Source organism: Mytilus californianus, unplaced genomic scaffold (genome assembly GCF_021869535.1).
Source record: "Mytilus californianus isolate M0D057914Y unplaced genomic scaffold, xbMytCali1.0.p SCAF_3, whole genome shotgun sequence".
NCBI lineage: Eukaryota > Metazoa > Mollusca > Bivalvia > Mytilida > Mytilidae > Mytilus > Mytilus californianus.
Window position 1 is genome coordinate 60448810 of NW_026262679.1, and position 24507 is coordinate 60473316.

At 31.9% G+C, this 24507-nt stretch overlaps 1 protein-coding gene across 1 annotated transcript; it reads left to right on the top strand.

The window, feature by feature from the left end:
* The first annotated feature begins 2156 nt into the window (after nt 1-2156).
* Nucleotides 2157-22798, top strand: LOC127733543 (chitin synthase chs-2-like). Its single transcript, XM_052242890.1, has 9 exons — nt 2157-2353; nt 3147-3223; nt 3403-3508; nt 3860-4016; nt 4642-4788; nt 5160-5295; nt 9225-9425; nt 12744-13872; nt 22795-22798. The coding sequence occupies exons 1-9, from the start codon at nt 2175-2177 to the stop codon at nt 22796-22798; spliced, it is 2136 nt and encodes a 711-aa protein (XP_052098850.1). The 5' UTR covers nt 2157-2174.
* The last annotated feature ends 1709 nt before the right edge of the window (nt 22799-24507 follow it).

Below are 24507 nucleotides of genomic sequence, written 5' to 3' on the forward strand. Positions count from 1 at the left end.
AGCTAACCAAACCTTTAAACAGACTTATTCGTTTGTTGATGTGGTTCATAAGTTCATCTCGTTTCTCGTTTTTTATATAGATTAGACCGTTGGTTTTCCCGTTTGAATGGTTTTACACTAGTAATTTTGGGGGCCCTTTATAGCTTACTGTTTGGTGTGAGCCAAGGTTCCGTGTTGAAGACCGTACTTTGACCTATAATGGTTTACTTTTTTAAATTTTGACTTGGATGGAGAGTTGTATCATTGGCACTCATACCACATCTTCTTATATCTAATTATTTAGTTTAGTTTCTTCGGTTACCTTTTCTGACATCGGACTTGGACTTCTTTTAAACTGAGTTTTACTGTGCGTATTGCTGTGTGTTTGTGTACTCTACATTGGCAAGAGGTTTAGGGAGAGGGTTGAGATCTCACAAAACATGTTTAACCCCGCCGCATTTTTGTGCCTGTCCCAAGTCAGGAGCCTTTGGCCTTTGTTAGTTTTGTATGTTTTTTTTTTAAATTTTAGTTCATTTATATGCTTCAGTGTTTAGTGGGACGTCCATTTTCACTGAACTAGTACACAATTTTGTTTAGGGACCAAATGAAGACCGCCTCCGGGTGCGGGATTTTCTCGCTGTGTTGAAGATCCATTTGTGTCCTTGGGCTGTTTTATGCTCTTTGGTCGGGTTCTTGTCTCTTTGACACATTCCCTATTTCCATTCTCAATTTTATACACTTCCGTATTATCTTGGAAAGTTTTGAACATGTGTATTCTTTTATCCACGACTATTAGTATCAAATGAATGAAAAAAAAACCAACATAATTTTATGTTGTTCTTATCTATATATAGGTTTTCATATTCGATAGTGCAGAGACGTGTGGAACAGCCTACCTGTTGTTCAAAGTTTTTTGTTACCATTCCATGACATCAGGAATAACTCTTGTCATGTCGTCATTCACACTTCCGTCAATTCTAAACATTTTAAAGCAAATTGTGTTAGCAAGGAAGAAAAATAAGTTTGCAATGCGGCTGGTACGTGTAACCATAGCGGTAATAGCAATGTTAATTCAATGTGGAGTCGTAGTCTGTGCGATAGTAAGACCAAATATAGTGTTAAGCGATACAAATCAGACTCAGTATACTACCCAAGAGAAAATCTGTCTCGTAGCAAGTCTAGTTGGAATTTCAATGGGATACTGTCAAAATTTTCTATTTTGTAACTTGAAAATTGGATCCTTCAACTTAAAAATAAAAGACTGGAGAATAGCAGTGGACAAAGCAAGACCAAAAATAAATTTGAAAATGTGCATCATAAAAGTGGGTATATTTTTATTGATGGCAAAGTTGTTGCTGCCAGATATAGAGTGGACATTTACAGAAGATAGCGCAAGTTTAAAAGACACTTTCCTTGACAAAAGTTTACAAATCTTTAGACACCATAAGTTAATGTTCATATATATTTACTGTGCTATTTTCGGTTCCTATGAAGGTGTACTTGCTTGCAAATTACACATGCAGCGGATATCATTCTTTATTCCATTGGCGTTAGTGCCACTTGGGTGTTTTGGTGGAGTTATAGGATTTTGCTATAATTGGCCAGAGGACAGTAATATGTTTGGGTTCGCTGTTTCTTGTCCAAGTGTTGACATTGATAGTCTACATATGTGGATTGGTTCTAGTATTGGATTGTGGGTGTCTGTTATATTTTTGACATGGTATGTTATATATCCACAGTGGAACGGGATGGAACGAGACCAAAGGTATATATGCGTTTTTTTATACGAACAAACGACTTATATTTAGAAAAAAGTATTAAACGAATAGTCAATAGCTACATGGTATCATATTTTCCTAAGAAATATTCATTTTAATCATTTCAAACTTTAATAGTAAATAAGAACGCACATTTAGTAAATGAAAGACCAAATGATGAGTCACATATATAAATGATTTGTTCATCGTATTGCCTTCAACTATGTGCTTTTTTCAGTAGAACGAGGAATTATAACCCAGACATTAACATTATCTTTTGCCTATACATAGTAGTAGAAGGCATTGTATATCCGTAATCGAATGATCAGTTAGATATAGATCGAACATTTGAAGCTCTTTTAATCACCTTTAATTTTTCTTTCTAGATTATTCGTATTACCAACTAGAGATAATTTCTTCTCATCTCTTGGATTGCTGATGAAAAGGAAAGACGAAACAAAGACTGACAGAGGAAATGGAGACGAAGAGAATCCATTAGCGAAGGAAATCGAAGAGCGAAAGAAAAGGAAAAAGGCCAAGCCGTATGTTTACATATGTGGAACAATGTGGCATGAAACAAGACAGGAAATGTTACAACTCCTCAAATCATTATTCAGGTTTGTTGATCGAATAGTTTTTTTATAATTGAATATTTTACAGAACAAGAAGAAGTTTACAAGTTACAATATAAACCATACTTCGAAGAAAGACAGGCAGCACAATATCCAATGAAAAAGACGCACAAAATACTTTTCAGAAATTCATGAAAAGTTTATAAAAGATTGAACAACACGCACTCAACCAAAAACTATAGGTTAAGACATGTGTTCCGAAAGGACAAGCTTTTCCTCTTCGTTTGTGAAACCCATCATGCTACTCTTGTGAAAATCCATCGATTTTGTGATGCGACATCAAACAATAGCGGATATGTAAATACCTTATCTAGCCGTAGAACAATACAAAATGTCTAATTCACAACCGAATATGAACGTGTTAAATAGAGAATTGTTTAAACAAAAAAACGAAAGACAAGACCGTTGTCGATGCTGTTGCTTCACAAATTGATGTTTCAAGAGTATGTGCTATTGGATTGTCAAATCATGGAAACCGGAAGTTGGTTGAACCATCTTGGTATCTTGATAGTTGAATAAACAACACAAACTTTACAAAAATTGAATTACACAAATACAACTTAATCGGTCGGTGGTATAATCATGTCTTTAACCGGCAAGTTATAATTTTGTGAGCTAGTACATTAAGAATTCGACTCATCGTATTTGTCTGTTTCATAGCAGTTTTATTCATACATTCATTAATTACAAATGTAATCAATTTTAAGCATTGTTATTTATTCAAACAACAGACGGTCTTATCACTTTTTAGCTTAAAACTTTCTTTATTTTTTTCCAGGTTGGATTTTCACCGGAGTAAATATAAGATAGCAGAAAAAGTTTTTAAAGTAGATGTAGATTACTTTGAACACGAAAGTAAGTGTGTCGTTTTTTATAATACGTCTAGTGTTTTGTGAACAGATTAAATACCATGCCATTTCCTTTATGTTCAAGTTCCTCATGTAGATGTGTTTTTATTTTCAATAAATCAAAACGTTCGTTTTTTACAAGTAATTACAATGTAGCCTTCAATATAGCATTTGAATATTTTTCAGTTCATATAATTTTTGATGACGCTTTTGAAACTGATAAGATATCCGGACAAAGATTGCCAAACGAATGGGTAAAACAGCTGGTAGAATGCATGGAAGAGGCATCAACGTAAGCTTTATGTTTTTAGTTTTTATTTCTAAGTTTTTAAGAAAGATTATTTTTCTCAAATCTACAACCTTATACAAAAGAGGTCTCCAGCAATGATGGCATATGATAATCAGTTTTTCTTTCTTTTTTTTCAACCAAAATGATAACTACGTTGATAGCAGTTATGTAATGTTTGATAAACTCAATGATAGTTTGACTGAGATCCTGACACAGGGAGACGACTTTTGTTTTTAGTCGTAGATTGTAAACGGACCTTTTAATTATAATTTTATCTTTTTGGGGGGCTTTGAATTTAATGTTATTCCGTATTCAATCGAATTGATATCATGTAATTTTATTTATCAATCACAGATCTGTCGCTAGGGGCCATCTGACATGGGATAGTAAGCCAACAAAGACGACTACACCATATGGGGGACGATTGAATTGGACGATGCCAGGTGGAACAGAAATGACGATTCATTTAAAAGATAAAGACAAAATCAGACACAAAAAGCGATGGTCGCAAGTAAAGTCAATCAATTGTTTTATCTGTTTTTTATTAATTGAAATAAAAAAATACTAAAAACAAGTAAGTCGAAGGACATAAAGTGGTGTTGGGTGAAGGAAAATCCGAACGGAAAAACAATAGTCGACATACTGAATAAACAATTGAGAAACTCAATTTTTTAGTAAACCATATTGACACACTAGAAATAGAATTATGGAGGTAGTCAAAACAGTTTTTGAATGAAGCAACTTCCGTAAATGATAGATATGGTTGTTCTGGGAAATATTATGTGATGACTATATTCCCCACTTACGATTTCATTATCTTAGATTTCAGGAAACGATCATTCCGCGTAATGGCGACCTCAACGTTCAGCTGCTGTTAAATGAAATTGAAATACAAGCTTACATTGTACTGATTGATAGTATATTAGAGTAGGATTTCATTTTGAGACATATAGCGTGTGAATTACATTTTTTGTTTAAAGGAAAGTTTATTTCAAGAGAAATAAACAGGCCCATTAAGGTTTTGAATTCAGAATCATTGAATGCAATGGAAAGATATCCCAAATATTATACATTGGTAAAGTAACGTACTCCTAAGCCATCTGAATATATACTATGATACTTTATTGTAAATCTAGATCATGTACATGTACTACTTATTGGGATATAAGATGATGGGTGTCAATTTGGAAGATTCATTTTTTGCGAAGGAGACAATTAAAAGATGTCACTACAGACGAATAGCATCGATACTGAACCAATTGCCCAAATATAATGTTGACAAGGTAAATTTGATTTATAGTAAAAACGGTCAATCGACACTTAAGATGTTGCTATCTAGTCATTACCTCTCTGTTCATCTCTCTCTCACGATCGCTCGATCGATCCCTGGTTGATTTTATTTTTAATTCTGTTAATATTTGTCTATGACTTTTTATTCATTCTATAGATGAAAAAAAATCACTGCCAAATAAATTCAACTAGTACGAAGAAAGAATATATGGAACAAAATACAGTGTGTGTATGTATATGAAAAAAACATGTTTGCTATAAAACTAAAATTTAGAAAAATTAGAAAAAATGTTTATCTTCTAGAAACTGCTTTGCGTTTATCTGATATATATTTATTTACATTAAAAATCGTTAATTGTTCTAGGCTCATAACAGCTTCATTTTGGCTTTGGATGGAGATGTAGATTTCAAACCTGAAGCAGTACAGAAACTGATAGACAAAATGAAAAAGAATCGCAAAGTTGGCGCTGTATGTGGCCGAATACGTCCTGTTGGATCAGGTTAGCAGATATTAAGTTATTCTATCAACTTCCGATGAATATTATTACAGGCTCTTTTTATATGATAAATCATCTAAAAATTAATTCGCACAGGCAAGAAAATATTGGTTTATTATTGTTCGAAATATTTGTTATATTTATGGAATGGATTCGGTTTTGGGGCTTCCTCTCTATCGATTTATGAGTTTCGAACAGCGGTATACTACTGTTGCCTTTATTTATCCATCATGTTATTGAAAGGACTTATTATTGTTTTTAAGATTTAAACACTGTTATTTGTATTACTTTTGTAATTTGTACTTTTTCTAAACAACATCAAATGTTATAGTTGCTTCGGTGTGAGCACCTTAACATCCTTTATGCATTTAATTTTGGGGAATTAATAAGTAATTTAAGGGAATAAATACCTTTTTGAAAAAGAAATCTTCTTTTTGATTGCGGAATTTCATTTTCCGTATATTATATTTTTTGTATATCTGCAAAAATAGATTTCGACCAATAACGTCTTCAATTATTTTGAAAATGGTTGGATGGTCTTAAGGCCTCGTATTGCAATTTTCATGGCTTAGTAAACGGATAATCTGTATTTACCTTCACGCATCATAATGCGGAGTGATCCTTTTGTCATTTGAATTATTCGTTTGCATGATTACAGTCCGTCAACAAACAATTGAATAATATTTTGAAGAAAGATTAATCTGAAGTGTTACTCAACATTGACGCAGATTAACATGCGAATAATGGTTGTGTGCAAAAGGACCTTATTTAGATAATTGCAAATTTGTTTGACAACATATGTCATATTTTACAGCCCTTCTTTTTTAAACAACGAAAATTCACCATGTGTCCTTTTTTCTTCTCTCTTTGAAAAATTGGGATCCGCTCTTGCTAAAGTGTATTTACAATTAAAGATACAAAAAATAAAGCATTTTAGCTCACCTGACTAAAAGGAACAGTGTGAGCTCTTCCCATCGCTAAGCAAAATTTAATCAGACTTTGCCACAATCATCGTTTGGGTATCTAGTTTTAAAAAAAATGGCTCATAACCCCACGTATCAACCAACATTGCCGAAATGTCTACGAATAGAACTTAGGGTAAAATGCAATGTTTAACTATTGTCTTGAAAAACGCTATACATAGATATCATATGACATAAGCAAAAGTTTTCAAAATGTTGAGTGAGATCTAACTACCGTCTATTTACATCATAAGAGTTATTGCCCTTAAATGAGGTATTTGACCAATTTGTTTCCTATATTGCTTATAACCCTGAAATATATGATAGATAGAAACTTTAAAAAATCATAAATAATTAGTAAGACAAGTTTGTTCAGCAAATAGGTCAGCATAGATGAAATTAACCGTTGTCATTTTATATGAGTTATTGCCCTTAAATAACGTCTACACTTTTTTGTGTTTTGGGCAAAAATTACAGAAGAAAGAGAAAAATTTAAACAGAAAAGGAAAAGATTTGAGTCATGAATTATATTCTAGTCGTCAATGTTGAAGAGTGTCCATTGTTGAAGATGTACTAAGCCTTAGGTAAGCGACACAAGCTCTCTAGAGCCTCTAGTTTTTTTTCAAATTTTCTTTTAAATGTGAAAAGATATTTGATTTTTTCATAAGGGAAACAATCATTGAATACTGTAGTAAAATTAAAAGACAGTCCTAAATTTCCTAGTTTTTTTCTCAAGAATTTGCAAGTATAATACAAATTCATTTTGATGAAAGTTGTCAAACATTTGCAAGTTAATAACATTTTTATTTTAATAAAAAATGTCAACAATAGTAATAACTAAAAACCTAACGTTTGAATTATATTATCTTTTCAAAAAAAGACGTTAGTAACCCAACCGGTTGTCTTTTCATACCAAATGCTTACTCTATAGATATATAGCTTCTTTTACTAGAATGAACATGAATATGTTTACCCAATTATTCATCTAAAACCCTATTTCATGATATAGTAATACCTTTTCTAGGCTTACTAATCTATTAATTTACTATTATATTTGTGTACCTTTAATTTATATATTTCTAAAGTATGCAATCAATACTGAATTTTTCGGTTGTTAAGGAGGAAAAGGAAGCTACATTTTTTTTCTTTTTCTGTTTTTTGTTTTGAAAAAACTCTAAAGTTTTAATCCCAATTGTTTACTAGAAGTTCTTGCGTCTGAATTATTTATAAACGCTGGAAGATTTATTTAACTATTGCTCTACAACGTTTTAACTTGCAACGAAAATTGACAGAAAATGAGAGTAATAATCTTGCATGTTTGTGTAAAAAACCAAGAAGATTATTGATTGGAATCTTTGTTGTCGACTAAACGAAGATATCAATAGGATCAATGAGCATATATATGAATGTTAAGCTACATGCTCAAGTTGTCCATATCTAATATCAGACAAGACCTCTTCATTGAAAAAGATGATTTTTCTTAATATCTAGCGACTTGTGCCCTTTTCCCGATTATTACATATTGACTAAGTGTGGATTCAAATGGCGGGTTATGCATGCATATCAGGAGACGCTTACCATGTCGCGACTCTCACTCCTGTTTGGAGTTCGTGTACTTCCCTCAGTTTTTGTTTGTTACCTTGATTTGCATCTTCTTAATGGATTGACGAGATTATGACATCGGTAAATAAAGGCAACAGTAGTATACCGCTGTTCAAACGTCATAAATCGATTGAGAGAAAACAAATCTGGGTTACAAACTAAAACCGAGGGAAACACATCAACTATAAGAGGAAAATAAAGGAACAACAGAAACACAAAAGTGCAACAAAAACAAACGCCAACATACATAGAAACGAACTATTTGATAACAACTGCCATATTCCTGACTTGGTATAGGACATTTTAAGAAAAAAAATGGTGGGTTGAACCTGGTTTTATGGCTAGCCAAACCTCCCGTTTATATGGCAATGTTGAAAAATATCGCTAAAATGACAACACTACGTGACAGAGTTACAGCACAAGCACACGCAAGAACACTCATCACAGAGAAACGCACAAATAAATAATATAATAGTCGATACAACATGTAAACCGCAGAATAACAACGAACATCTTCCATTAACGACAGACAGCACAGGACATCACAAACAGTGACGTATTTTTGTAACGAATATATAATCTTGAAATTTATACAATTATTTTCACAATACTAGTCCAAACAATTATTATGATAATAACCTACACTGTTGTCTACATTTGTAACGAATACCGTGTAACGGTAGAACATAAAACATTTTGAACGCTTTATAAACACCTACAAAATATCTGCTATCAGTGAAATTCAAGCTAATCGTCTACATCAGTGTTCTACTGAATAATATATCATATCATGTATTTTATAAGACTGCTTTACGCTGTCATTTTTTGGTGAACATCTATCTAATTTTGTGTACATTATAAGGTGGGGGCATTTGTATTCTGCCGAATGATTAGTCAATAATGTGCCAACATATTAAAATGAATAAATGTTTTATACACTATATAAAGATAATTAAACCACTAGAAGATCAGATACATATAAATGCTGTGATAATTTTTTACCTTGAAATACCCCCTTTTAAAAGGTTATCTGTCTTCCTAGGCATATGTGTAAGATGTCTGTATCGATAAGTTGTCGAACTGCTGGTAGAATGACCTTATCCGAGATGTGAAAGTAATGTCCGAAGGTTCTGCTGTTAAGTTGCTCTAATTTGCCGTTTCGAATCTTAAGAATTGTGAGTTAATAAAATAATAAAATCACAACGTTTTGGTTAATGTTTTGGAAAACATAACTTAGAATAACATATTCTGCATGTGCATTCTAATTTGAATATCATGAACATCAGTTATTGGTTGTTAGTGTAAAATTACAAACATTTATATTGATTCAAGTTTTTCTTTAAATCATTGCGTTTCTCTTTAATGTAGGGCCTATTGTATGGTATCAGCAGTTTGAATATGCTGTTGGACATTGGCTACAAAAAACTTCAGAACATGTGTTTGGGTGTGTGCTTTGTTGTCCAGGAGCCTTTAGTTTATTTCGTGCTACTGCTCTAATGGACGATAATGTGATGAGAATGTATACAAATCCTCCTTCGGAAGCACGCCATTTCATCCAGTATGAACAAGGTACAAAATTTCCCTTCTGACAGACAAAAACAAAATAATAGTTATCAAAGGTACCAGGCTTATAATTTAATACACCAGACGCGCGTTTCGTCCACATAAGACTCATCAGTGACGCTCAGATCAAAATAGTTATTAAGCCAAACAAGTACAAAGTTGAAGAGCATTGAGGACCCAAAATTCCAAAAAGTTGTGCCAAATAGGGCTAAGGTAATCTATGCCTGGGATAAGAAAATCCTTAGTATTTCGAAAAATTCATACTTTTGTAAACAGGAAATTTATAAAAATGACCATATAATTGATATTCATGTCAACACCGAAGTGCTGACTACTGGGCTGATGATACCCTCGGGGTCTAAACGTCAACCAGCAGTGGCATTGACCGTCATCTTCTTGACAAATATTTTTGCTTCAGCACGATAGGTGGTTCAAAATTAAATATCAATACATCCTTAATTAAGGTGGTATTGGAGTAAAAATTAAAAATGATAAAATTTGTTCATACTTTGCCAAAATGTAATATATATTGTGATATGTTCAAAAAAATATACGAAAAATGATAGGTCATCGAGCATTTTCTCAAGCTTCAGGTTGTTAAAATATGACACATTTTGTATGGATTATACAGGGAAAACATCATTATATGAATAGAAGCCAAACTAATGATAGAATAGTAAAATAAAATACGAGAAGATAGCTTATAGAAAATGCTTTCAGAATATCAAAAAAAAAAATATAGGGTCACAGTACGTTTTTCCCGCTAAAACATAAAATAGCAAAATTTCATGTATATTTCTTTAGAAAATGTACTATTTCAGAGTTACCTCCGCCAATTTAAAAACATAGAAAATTAAGCAAAAATAATCTACGTTTGAAAACATATTTAGTAATTATAAGTTAAAATCTTATAAATTTGTTCTTTGAAATGAAAACTCTCATTAGTTAATTGCATTCCTCATCAAATTTTGCTGACTTGATTGAAAATCTGGACCTATTGTGCTCTGCTTTTTTTCAATCCAAAATGGAGAAATATACCCATACTACCTTAAGGGGCCCTTGGCGCACCGCTATTATTACAACTCTGTCTCTGTGTATATCCGTCAGCAATTTAATGTCCTACGATCACTCAACTAAGTTCCATAATTTTATACATAGTGATAATACTCATAAAAGGAAGTTTGCTTTCGATTTTTTTCAATCTTAAACAAATTTTTTGTTAAAACATTTTTTTTACAAAATCACATATTTTGAGAAACATCTGTTTGTGCTAGAATTCCTACGAAAGTTTATATTTAGGTATAACATGTTATTCCAAATTTATTCCCGATGTCAACAATTGATTTATATGAAATTTAGGGAAAAATGACCTTAAAAATTAAGTTTTTGTGAAAAACTCTTACAAATCTTGTGAAACTTTTTTTTTCTAATGTTTCAACAAAATATGTTTTACAAGTTTTCAGGTTAATTTGCAGGAGGTGTAAACTGGGCGAAGATTCTGTTAACTCAGTTAATTAGTATTTAACAAGCATCTTTTTGTAGGATTTCAACAAAAATCGATATGTAGTCATAACATGCTATTTTGAATTGATCCCGGATGTCAAACTTGTGGTATTAACTTACTTTCCGTTAAAAAAAACACAAATTTTAAGATATATAAATGTTTTGCTAAGATTTCAACCAAAACTGATATTTAAGTATATGCCAATGAAAACAAATATTGGTCGGCCACCATTTTTAAATGGCTGCCAAAATACAGATGCGTGAATTTTGACAAAACTTTATATTTACCAAGAAAACATCCGTGATATTTAATTCCTGGTGTCAAAATTTATGAAAAATGATTCCCCATTAACCAGTAAATGCTTTTTTTTGCATCAGTATCAATTTATTGTTTCTGTGCATTACACAAACATGTGCAGTCGGGGCCCTTGTTGACATTCTTTTTTCAAGTTAATTTGCTTTTTAGCTCACCTTTCCAAAGGAAATGTGAGCTTTTGCCATCACTTGGAGTCCGTCGTCGTCCGTCCGGTGAAAACTATTTCAAACATCTTCTCGTCTGAAACTACTAAACCAATTCCAACCAAACTTAAGCTGAATGGTCCTTAGGGTAAGTTGAATAAAGTTTGTGTTTTATTTTCTGTTTCGTCAAAAAACATGGCCGCCATGGCTAAAATAGAACATAGAATATATCTAAAAAAAAAAGCATTTAGAGCAAATCTGATAGGAGTAGAAATGTTCATTAGGTCAAGTTCTATCCGCCCTAAAAATTTCAGATGAATCTAACAACCCATTGTTGGGTTGCTGCAACTAAATTGGTAATTTTAAGGAAATTTTGCAGTTTTTGATTATTGTCTTGAATATTATTATAGATAAAGATAAACTGTAAATAGCAAAAATGTTCAGCAAAGTAAGATCTACAAATAAGTTGTATATGACCAAAATTGTCAATTGACCCCTTAAGGAGTTATTGCCCTTTAAGGACAATTTTACACAATTTGTTTATCATGTTTTCTAACTTTAAAAAATCTTCTCCTCTGAAACTACTGAACCAATTCCAACCAAACGTAAGCTGAATGATTCTTAGGGTATCTAGAATAAATTTTGTGTTTTATTTTCTGTTTCCTCAGAAAACATGGCCGCCATGGCTAAAAATAGAACATAGGAGTAAAATGCAGTTTTTGACTTATATCTCAAAAACTAAAGCATTAAGAGCAAATCAGACAAGAAGTATTCATTTGGTCAAGGTCTACCTGCCCTGAAATGATCATCCAAATCCGGTATCTGATTTTTAGGTTATTGACCTGAATTGATTGTCAAATTATTGACAAATTTAAGGAAATTTTGCAGTTTTCGATTATTTAATTTATCTTGAATATTATTATAGATAAAGATAAACTGTAAACAGCAAAGCAAAGTCAGATCTACAAATAAGTTTATATGACCAAAATTGTTAATTGACCCCTTCATCTTGTTTGCTTACTTTAAAAAATCTTCTCCTTTGAAACTGCTGAATCAATTTAAGCCAAACTTGGGCTGAATGAGTTTCGGAGTATCTAGTATAAATTTTGTTTTTTATTTTTTTGTACGTCAAGAAACATAGCCAATATGGCTAAAATGGAACATAGGAGTAAAATGCATTTTTTGCTTTTGAAGAAAATATGACAGATACAAAGAACATTTAAATAGCATTTTTAAGACACACATTAATATATATTGAAAAGCAAAAATAATCATTGATGAAAGATTTAAGCAAAAAATGACAGGTGATCGATTCAGGCTCTTGAGAGCCTCTTGTTTCATATGTTAACCTTTATTTTACAGGTGAAGACAGATGGTTATGTACATTAATGCTACAGCAGGGTTGGCAAATAGATTACGCTGCTAGCGCAGATGCCTTCACATTTGCGCCACAAACCTTTGAAGAGTTTTTCGTGCAGAGGCGACGATGGGCACCGTCAACACTTGCAAATATTATTGACTTGCTTTCATCGTGGAGGGTAACAACAAAAGTGAATGATAATATCAGCACGTTGTTCATTATATACCAATTCATAATTCTTTCTTCAAGTTTACTTGGTATAGGAACGGTTACGTTATTGATCACCGGATCTTTCAATGCTGTACTGAAAATAACAATGTTTGATTCATACGTCGTCGCTGTAACACCAGTGGTTTTGTATGCTATTATATGCATAAAATGTAGCAATGACAAGCAAATTGTAGCTGCAAGGCTACTGTCGGCAGTGTACACCTTAGTAATGGTTATCGTCACTGTAGGATTATTCGTGAATCTCGCAACAGAAAAGTCGCACAGTCCAAATTTTATTTTTGTCGTAGAAATACCCTTTATATTCGTATTCGCAGGATTTGCTCATCCAAAGGAGTTGATGTGTCTGGTTCATGGTTTGCTGTATTACCTCATGGTTCCATCCACTTTTATTACCCTAACCGTGTATTACATATGCAATATTCATATTGTGTCATGGGGTACCCGTGAAAAGAAAACGGAAGACGATATTATTGCTGAAACGGAGTCGGGAAATTCTACTAATTCAGCAACTCCTCCAATACTAATCAAATGCTTGCAGAATTTAGGCGTTTTGGCATTAGTGAAAGAAAGAACAGGGCTTATTAAGCAGTTATTGGGAACAAGAGTCGATCAGAAAAGCGATGATAATAAAACAAAATCAAGTATTTTACCACCTATAGGAGCGACACTTGTACCTCGTACAGAAAGAAGACGTCCAGCAGTAAGAAAAGATCCAGATGCTTGGCAGTCAAAAGAATACTTTGGACTAAAGGGAAAAGAAAATATTAAGAAGGAGGAAACTGATTTTTGGAATGAAATACTTGACAAGTATCTTATCCCAATCGTAGAAGACAAACAGAAAAAAAAGAAAATTCAAAAAGAACTTAAATCTCTCAGAAACAATGTAGCATTTGGATTTTTGTTAGTGAATTTCCTGTTTGCAACGGCTATATTCATACTTCAGAACAACGAGGATCAGTTGAAGAGTTTTTACATATTAAACGAATACGAACCTTTGTCAGTCACATTCTTAGTATTGTTTGCCCTAGTTATATTGTTGCAGTTTATTGGAATGCTTATCCACAGGTGGGGAATCTTTTTACATCTAATATCAAGTGTACGACTTTTTTCAAAAGCAACAGAAGAAGAGTGGGCAAAACAAGCCCTTAAGGAAACAGGAAATTTGCAGTCTGCTGATCACGAAGTTGACTACCAGGAAACCATAAGTTTATCAACTATATCATATGATTCAAGGGTAAACGACTTCGATATTATAAGTGATTGGGAACCGGTTCGTGATTATCCACACGATGACGAGCAGACACATACTGAATATGAAAGAAACTTTCGACGAAGATATGAGACAATAAGGAGAAATTTGGGTCCGTCTAAGAAATTAAACATCGAAAGTATACACACACACAACACAGATATAAACAGAACAAATCTGTACCTTAGAACATTTGGTCGAAATGCAGTAGCTAGAATAAATCATGCTCATAACGTTTAATCAGGAATGTAAAATACATGTTGTGAATAATTTAAGCTTATTATTTTTTAAATCAATACAATTAAAATAATCACAAAGAAATAAGAATATATTTTAAAATATTTAGATTTGTTCTAAAAGACCTCAGTGAGGTTTCTATGAAAAATGCTTTTGCGCATAAAATTAGAATGAGCAGAAAATGAAAATGAGAGGGTTTTCATTTCCTTTGAAATGCCTGAGAGATTTAAAATATTTCTCCCGTTATTCTTGGGACTCCAATATGAAATCTATATAATGAAAAATACTAGATAATCAAGAACTTAAAGTTGATACTTCAAATTCAACAAAAAAGATGACTATGTATTATATACTTGAATACTGTGAATCATGTGTACATAACTTTCTTTTAAAAGAAAATCCTTTATGTTATCCAAATCTTATAGAAATGTACTGATATTGAACTATTGTCTTCCCGTACTCTATTTCATCGACAACTATTCCGTATGCAGTGTTTTACTCTGACACCTCCTTCGAAATTCGGTAATCACACAGCGCAAGTGTCGTGCGAAAACCGTGATGGTAGAAACAGTAAATACACTTGGAAGAAAAATAGTATTACAGATTCTTAAAGAAAAAATCTAATACACCAAATAATTTAACACCTGTTATGACGAAGTGTAATTAACAAATGGGACCGCAGTGAAAATGTAAATAATTACAAATAAACATCACTTTTTTTCTCACTTTTATAAACACGTGCACTATGATTCTTTGTTGATTGTTTATCAAGGTCGTGATCGGTAAACTTCGGCAACAAAACTCGGAGTTAATTAGCCGCCAAAGTTTTCGATCAACAATCACCGACAAATATTTGTTTTCTCTATCATACGTTATGGATTTGTGATAAATGTAAAAAGCATTCACAGAGGACTTAGTTTAGTACACATGCATGCATTGGTTCAATTATGTACTTAAATTTAGTAAAATGAATAAGAATATACATTCGAAAACAGATATTTTTTCGTGTACAATAAGTATAGAGTACAGTTTTGAGGTGTCAACGATAAAGCACATTTAGTGAGCATTTGCCCACACACATACTGTTACACAGGAAAGTGGGAAAATAAGTGGAACACGTTACAGGCAAACGCATGCAAACATACATATATATTAGCAACAAAAGAACATAAAATATCGTAAAAGAAACTTTCCTCCAATAAAACTGTATGAGAAATATAATAATTGTTGTTTCAATGAATAAAATCATGCCATTATCAGAAAAAGTCCGTGGTTCAACTTTTGACACGCAAAGAAGAATGCTATAAAACAAAAACAAACAATATGTTATGGTTGTCTACCTTGTATAGTTTTTTTTTAACGTTGTCGACATAAATATTGGTTGAATTGTTAGAAATTGTGTTCAGTCCGCAACCTTTTAATCCGTCTTGTTAACACTAGAGGGTCTGGATGGGGTTAATTGAATAGAGAGTAATGGACCAATACTGTAGAAAAATGGGCCCTAAAATAAAGAATAGAGAAAAATAGGTAAAAATACTAAAGAATAGAAAATAATGGGGTGCTAAAATATAAAGAATAGGGGAAAATGGACTAAATTATAAAGAATAATAAATAAGAATTGCTTAAACAATCACTACAAACCAGTTAAAGTCTGAAATGGCCTATATTTGTACTCGACTGTACTGATTTTTACTCGACCAGTCTGAATTGGTCTGAAATTTACTTGATAATACTCGACTGTAGTCTGAACCATACTTAACAGTCTGAACTTGTACTCGTCCTTTACTCGACCAGTACTTAACCATTTCATTTTCGTCTGAACCATGCTCGACCTAGTCTGAACCATGCTCGACCTAGTCTGAACCCTAGTCTGAACCATACTCGACCTAGTCTGAACCATACTAGACTAAGTCTTAACCAACCTAGACCTAATTTTTGTATCTATCTATTGTATTTCATCAATTTAGGAACTGTTTTTAACAGCTATTTCCCCTGGCTAGAAATTTGAACAACAATTTGAAATTTAAAATGTATTCATTATGGCATTGAAACCAAACTTTCACAATAAACATAATATAAATTCAAAACCATATTTATCAACACTTACATATATATATATATCACCTTTAAAATAAAAATAAAACAAGCTGATCAAATAATCTCAAAACTGAATTGTTACTTATATTTTCAATGTTATTCAAATTTTTTTTTGAATGTTTCAGATATATTTTATGGTTACTGGACAATTTTCACCATTTACTTAAGCCTTGTATAGATTTATGGTGTCAGTTGAGTTTAGTTAATAATGCAGTGAACATTTTTTTTTATTAAAATATATTTAAAATAGTATATAAAGCAACTTAATAAATTTTAAAAATCACCTTTGTTTTGTAAAACCAAGAATTTAATATAATCATGATAATAGAACTTCCATAGCAATCCTTGATAACCATTTAAAAAAGGAAATGTGTTCCAAAGTTGCAGAAAAAATTTATTTCAATTAAATTTAAATAACTTTTGTCAAAATTAAAGACATGGCATACAAGAAGCACTTTAATAAGGTTAAATTACCTAGTACATGTGTGTTTTACAGGTAAAAAAAAGCCCTTTTTTTCTTAAACTCGTGTATTACTTATCTAGTGAATTCAAAAGGCCTTGTGATTTAAGTTTTACAGGGTGTTACAATTTTTAATGAATGTTAATTAGCAATTAATACTCTCTGACCAGGTGTGATCTTTTTAATGAGTTTGCCCCAAGCAGGAGGTGTTTCTTTATACTTTACCACTAATCAGAAGAAAAATTTTATCTATTTCTTTATTTTTTTTATCCCTTTTTGATATATAATATATCCCAAATTATAATAAGAATAGATATATTTCTAATATAAGGTTAAACAATTTCAGTGATTTTTTGGCTGTTGTTACCTCATTAAAAAGATAATTATATAACTATTGTATGTAACCATGAAACCTATATAGTTTTTCTTTAGGAATTTAGGAAAATTAAGTTTAAAAAAAAAAAAAAACACATGCTAAACAAGAAGCACCTTTATAAGGTTTTATTACCCTCAGTAAAGGTGTGGTTTTTAGATAGAAGAAATTTTTTTTTTAACAAAACTCTAAAACTTTAAAATTAATATAACTAAATTATTATATAAGATAATTTAATTTAACTATCTCTATTTGATAAATCTGAGAATCATGTAAGGATGTAAAAATATGTTTTTATATATATCTTTATTTTATTGTGGCTGTTGTCATGTCAGAAAAAAAGAAATTAATTTTAACAGCTAAAATTAAAAAAAAATATAGGTTTTTTGGTCAAGTATGGTTCAGACTGGTCGAGTATTGTTCAGACCTTTGGTCGAGTACGGTTTAGACTGAAAAAATTGGTCAAGAATTGAGTAATAGTTCAGACTATTTTCACTGGCAAAGATAAGGGTAAAGTACAAATCAGTACGGTCGAGTATGGTTAAGACTGGGGTCGAGTAATGTCGAGTAAAATTCAGACCAATTCAGACTGGTCGAGTAAAAATCAGTACAGTCGAGTACAGATATAGGCCATTTCAGACTTTTACTGGTTTGTAGTGAATTAAATAATACAGAATTGAAGGACCCCTATCCTGACCCTTATACTAGAGAGATGAAAAACAATATTTAGGTAAATTAAATGCATGCAATAAATTCAAGCATACTTAATATCATATATGTACAAACCTTAGTATTTTACATTATAGTACGATTTGTAATTGTATATTACATAGTCCTATATAGGTACAGTACCTAGACTTTGTTCATCATATAAATATAATTTTACACAGCAACCAAACGACATAATCATAAAAGGTACTAATCTATATTGATAATTTTACTGTGAACTATGTTGTATTTTTTTAGCACATATTTATGTGTGATTTATCATGGGCGTGCAAATACAAATGAAATATTGTTAAAAAAAGTTTCAAAAATTTAGAGAAAACAACAATAGTACAATGACAAGGTTTTTTGCCTTGGTGAAGTACACATAATGAGGTGTTACACTAGTTATGAGAATTGAAACAAATAACAGATAAAAATATCAAAATGACAATATTCCTTGCTTCGGATGAGATATACACATATAAGTACAGAAGCCGATTAGGGCCACATTGGAAAACAAATTATGTCGTCATTAAAATCTTCAATGTGGCCGTAATCGGCTTCCATACGGGTGAGGTACATACATATATGCATATGGAGAGGTAACTATGAAAATGTAAACATATAACAGTTGTAACAACAGTAACTGACAAAATGTTTGGCTTTGTCTAAAGCATAGGCACATAGAAGTGTTAAACTATCTTTTGTAGTTAAAAAAATTAAGAAACAACAACTATAACAAAGTTCATGGCTTTTGGTAGGTTAGTAACTATAAGTAGGGATACAACTTGTTTATTTAGATATTTAAAAAATAAAGAGACAATAACAACACTGGAACATATGATAGTGGAGAGGTTAAACTAGTTTTGCAATCACTGATTCAAAACACATAATTATATTAATGGATTATACACATTTTTCCAGAGTGTATCTTTGTATATAAAAGGGCAGAAGATACCAAAGAGTCGATCAAAATTCATAAGTCAAACAGAAACAGTCAAAACAAAGGCAAAAAGTGAAAAACGACTAATAGACAAACATCAGTATACAAAACACTGTATAGAAAACTAAAGACTGACCAACATGAAATCTACCAGAAACCGGAGTGATCCCAGGTACTCCTCTGCATGGTTGATTTTTTATGTAAAATTGACGAATTCACTCACAATCAATGAAGATATGAAGGAAAAAATCCATTTAAATCATTAAGAATTTTGTTTTTGCAACAACCGTCAATAAATGCTTGTGTGGTTTGTAGTCGACATGATGTCCGGTGAACGGTCTCACTTCCGGAAGCGCTTGAAACAAGTATTAGTAAGGATTCTTTATTCTGCAAATCATATAAGAATAAACAAGATAATTTTATCTAAAAGTTACAGCAAAAAACATGTTCTCTTTATCCGTATGGGGCACTGGTTGTCGATGCGTCGCTTAAGGTACACAAGACGTGCAATGTGTCGTACGTCATTCTTCACAGACGGTTCTTTGTTACAAAAAAAACTTGTAGTAAATGTTTACGTCAGGTATATTGTAAATGCACTCAAACTCTTTAAAATAAATAAAATCTGTCTTACATAATGGTATGTCTTTTCTATTTTCGATCCCATTTTATTTTATTTTTTTTTGGGGGGAGGGGGGTATTTAGCTACTATGTTAATGTCGCGTCGTATTTCACTTATCAGACACTTTTATCTGCAAATACTGTTTAGAAAAGTACGCAACGGAGATCAAAAAGAAAAATAAAACAACATGTATTTCATATTTGTTAACAAATAAAGTGTAGATTTGTTATTTTTAGATACATTGCTAAAAGTAATACATCTTCATGACAAATGACGGAACCACCTATGTAATTAGCAAGATAGAACTTTGGTGTTTAACTAATTAATTATGTCACAAAATTTGTGCATAAATTAAAATGTCTTGTCAAAATTAGGTAAAATAAAGGGTTTGACAAATGAATGATATCTTTGAAGTTTAACTATAAAAAAAATCTAACTTCCTGTACTAATAAAAAGAAAGAGAAAATATACAATTATATTAGAGGGGAGATGTCCTGTATAATAACACAAAATATCTAAGTGTCCATTCGAAAATGAAAACCCTAAGCAGCCTCTCTCCAAATTTGTAATTAGCATTTGTTTTCTCTTGAGCATTTCCACTTGTACTAGGGCCTTCTGTGGAATTGCCGTCAAGATGGTAGTTCCGAGCTAGCCCTATTCGGGGCCAAGAAAGCTCCGGAATCCTTGACGATCTGATGGTTTTAGCTGACCAGAACGTGGATTAAAGATTGAGAAATTGTTACAGCTGTAACTAGTCAAGGCAAGTGAACTTCATACATTGTATACGCATATGCATTATTAAAACGTACGCTCATAGCTAATTTGTCGTTTAGGCACCACCCATTCATCTTTTTTTTTGGAGGGCATGATTTTTCCCTTTCGGGTCACACATTTTTTTTTACTATATTACTACTAAAACACAAATAACATAGAGGAACACAATTTGTTTTTAAACTCAATGTCAAATTTATTGTTTTCCCTAATTTTCAATAGAAACAAACCATCTTCACTTTCTGAAAAAAAAATATTATATTTCAAAAACTTAATAATAAAACAATTTATTAGAATACCATGCCCATCCACAAAAGATGAATGCTTTGTGTCTGAGAGCAAGTATACTACGGGTTGGAAAATATAACAGTATTTGGTGAGTTTGGGAATGATTCTATCCGTTCCAATTTTTAGGTTTAAAATATTTAAAAGTGAAGAAAACATGTGTTCTAAAGAAGATCACTGCCTATGTCTTAATCTCAGCCACCAAATGAAGCCGTGTATACAGTGATTTTGTGTGTTTATTCGTTCGCCTATCAGAACTTTTTATATCACAAATCACCTTACAAATTGACTAGGTGTTATTGAATCTTACTTGTAAAATGACCGGTGCACATTATATTGCCGGACACAGAGAGGGTTTGAGGTTTGAACCCCTCCTATCCTCTGAGGAAATCTTCGACTTAGACTTACCTATACAAATGTGAACATTTAGATATGGTCACAGTTTTCATCATTTATATAATATGATGCATACCTATGACTTACTTAAAAATAGGCATAGTGCAATATGATCAATTTACTGCAGTAAAACTACTGCTAAAATTCATGCTAAAGAGGGCATCCGTTTGACCATGTGGGATGAATAGATATACAGTACCAGTACCACGCTCTCTGTGTGTACATAAACCGTTCAAACAGTTCATTGAGAGTCCATAGGCGAACTGTTGAAAGATTGTAAAAATGCCCCATTCACCGCACCCTCTTTTCTCTTGACAGTCTAAATGTCTCATCTTTCATCCCGATATACCCTTTATGCAGATTTTGTGTATTGAATTCTTGTGAATTTGTCTTGTCCCGAAAAAGAATGAAAAATTTGCCACTGGACATTAAAAAAACCCAATAAATTCTTCATTCATGCAATTATCCCATGTACATTTTTGTGTATCCAGTCCTTGAAACACTTCGCGAAAAATCTTATTTTGTGATTGCATTTCTTTTGTCAAATTAAACGATTCTATTAATGATCGAATTTAATTTCATTTATCTTTTTAACATATTTTTTTCCATACTACTACGTGGCGTTAAAACTGCTGATCTGCAATATATTTATATTACGCATAATATGTGGTTATTCTTTGTTTAATACGACAACTAATTATGAAACATGAATAGAAAACCCACATTTAAATTTGTGGGAAAATCTCTCTTCCGACAAATCAAAATATTATACTATTTGTTATTGTTAATTCATGTCTAAAATATGGAATCATTATTTAGAAGTACGTACAAATATGAAAGTGACAATTAACTGTAAAGTGTCAAAATAGTTATATTATCTAACCACGAATTAGTGTTTTATTATCATCTTTTCTTTTATTATGTTGATAATTTACATAAACGTGTTCTTGTGTAATTTGTATCCAGTTTGAAATACATGTGCATTAATCTACGGAGTAATCCACAAGGCTCTGTCACGCCGACTTTCATAGCTGTATGTTTCATTTGTCCGTAAAGATTTTACTTACTTCGGTTATTCAACTTTTGGGTCGTCTGTCAAATAATTTTATAAATATTCTATGAGGGTGTGGATGGGGGTTTACAGAATAGTGAATAATGGGCAAAAAATGTAAAGAATAGAGAAAAATAGACCAAAAAATAAAGAATAGAGAATAATGAGGTGCTAAAATATAAAAAAAATAGAGAATAATGGGCAAAAAGTATAAAGAATAGAGAAAAAAGGCATAAAAATGGCAGAATACAGAAATGAAGGACCGCATCCTAACCCTTTTCTATCGAACCAACTGTAATACGTCCTTTCAAATGGTGTAATGTGATGGTAAGATACATCTCTTTTGTTATTCCGAGAACTCATTCCCAAAATGTGTGATACTGATTGCAGTACGGACGACATGTGTTTGTAGGACATACATGCACTCGACACAAAACAGCGTCGGAACCAAGAACATAAAATGTTTGGGGAAATTAAAATCAAAAGCGCGTGAATAACACATTAGCATAAGGTTAATTGTACTTACAGGAGCAACAACCTTAATTTTCGAGAACAATTATGTAAATAAATTTCTGAATTGAACTTTTCACCCACAATTTATCTGTTAACGTATTGTAAATAAACTCTTCATAGGTAGTAGGATTTAAATTTTGAACGCCAGACGCGCGTTTCGTCTACAAAAAACTCAGCAGTGACGCTCGAATCAAAAAAGTTAAAAAGGTCAAATAAAGTACGAAGTTGAAGCGCATTGGGGACTCAAAATTCCGAAAGGTTTTGCCAAAATTCTGTTAAAATAATATAACCAGAATCTTTAGGAAGGTTGAGCACCTGTCCAAAGGGTTGTAAATATAGCCAGAACATACTAAATTGTGTGCTAATGAGAAGTCGTGTTTCGGAAATACATGTAGTCTTCACGTTCTAAAGGTATACGCTCGTGACTTAAGGTTTGGAAAAATAGTTTCGGAAAATTCAAACCAAAAACGAGCCTAAACTAAGCACAATTTTGCATTGAAAAAGTTTTAAATCTCAGCTTTAATACAATAATTCAATAAATTGTAAATTGATTTATTTTTATTAAATTCATTATTTAAATTTGAAATTTGAAATGATTGAAATACATCTTTTAAAACGATATATAGTTCAAGAATTTATACAATATACGAAATCAATATTGTCGGAAAATGTTAAATTTTAATTGTACGAGCTTTAGAAACAAGTAAAAAAGCGAAGCTTGTTTTGTTAGGAGTACACATAATTTTATATTGTCCGACAATATAAGTACATTTTTGTAAATTACTTATATTCTGCAATTTAACATAAGGTGTATCAGCGTTAAATGTGTTAATTCCAATCGTTTTCTTTGAGTTAAAAAAAATATACATTACTTAAATTTAACGCAGACCGCAAAGAGGACCACAAAATTACCTGTGACGAAAATAGTAATTTTGATATTACTGTTCGCTCAAAATAGATACAAAATCATGTTTAACCCGCCACATTCTTTATGTGCCTGTCTCAAGTCAGGAGTTCAGTGGTTGTCGTTGGTTCATTTCTGTCATTTTTTTTTCGTTAATTGTTTTATTTTAAACTAAGCCGTTATTTTTCTCGTTTGAATTGTTTCACAATTATCATGTCGGGGCCTTTTAAAGCCGATTATTATATGGTATTTTTTTCTCTCTCATTGTTGAAGACCGTACGGTCGCCTATAATTACTTATATCCGCTGCATTTGAACTATGGTTGATAGTTGCCTCATTGGCAATTATACCACATCTCCTTATTTTTACAAGATAGCTTGGAGAGGACATTTGTACATATATTTAAAAAGCAAAGTAAAAACAAGTTATACAATTTTATATACCTATTTTTTTTGTTGTACAATAGTTAGTTGGTTGCAGGGGAAAGTGGAATCATTTTAAAAAAATCATACAGTTTACTTGAGTTTTAATCATGTGGTTCAAATATATTGATTTACGATCGGTATAAACCATCACCATATTACACGTCTGATATACTATCCCATTTTTATGTGGTTTTAAGCATGATCATACACATTCGCCCAATTCTTGTGTCAAAAACGAGTGCATCTCTTGTTCCGCTTTATATTTTGTTGTGTGTTGACAAAAGAATGTTATAGTGAGTTTACTACAAATTAAGCGCCCAGTTAAAGTGTAAGTAATTCTTTTTTTTTTTTGGGATACAGGAAATATTTGTTCTTAATGCTTAATGATATGAACATTGTTATCAACAACGAAAAATATTGATTTATTCTTGTTATCCTTTCCAAAGAAAATGTTTCACAAGTCTTTACGTAAAGAGAGATAAAGAGACCAAGGGGGTAATTTAA

What these genes read in the sequence shown, in the direction of transcription:
- LOC127733543 (XM_052242890.1), top strand. Translation starts at nt 2,175, where the DNA reads ATGAAAAGGAAAGACGAAACAAAGACTGACAGAGGAAATGGAGACGAA. An exon ending in CTCCTCAAATCATTATTCAG is followed by an intron (nt 2,354 to 3,146) that starts GTTTGTTGATCG and finishes ATTTTTTTCCAG; the next exon opens with GTTGGATTTTCACCGGAGTA. An exon ending in CCAAATATAATGTTGACAAG is followed by an intron (nt 4,789 to 5,159) that starts GTAAATTTGATT and finishes TAATTGTTCTAG; the next exon opens with GCTCATAACAGCTTCATTTT.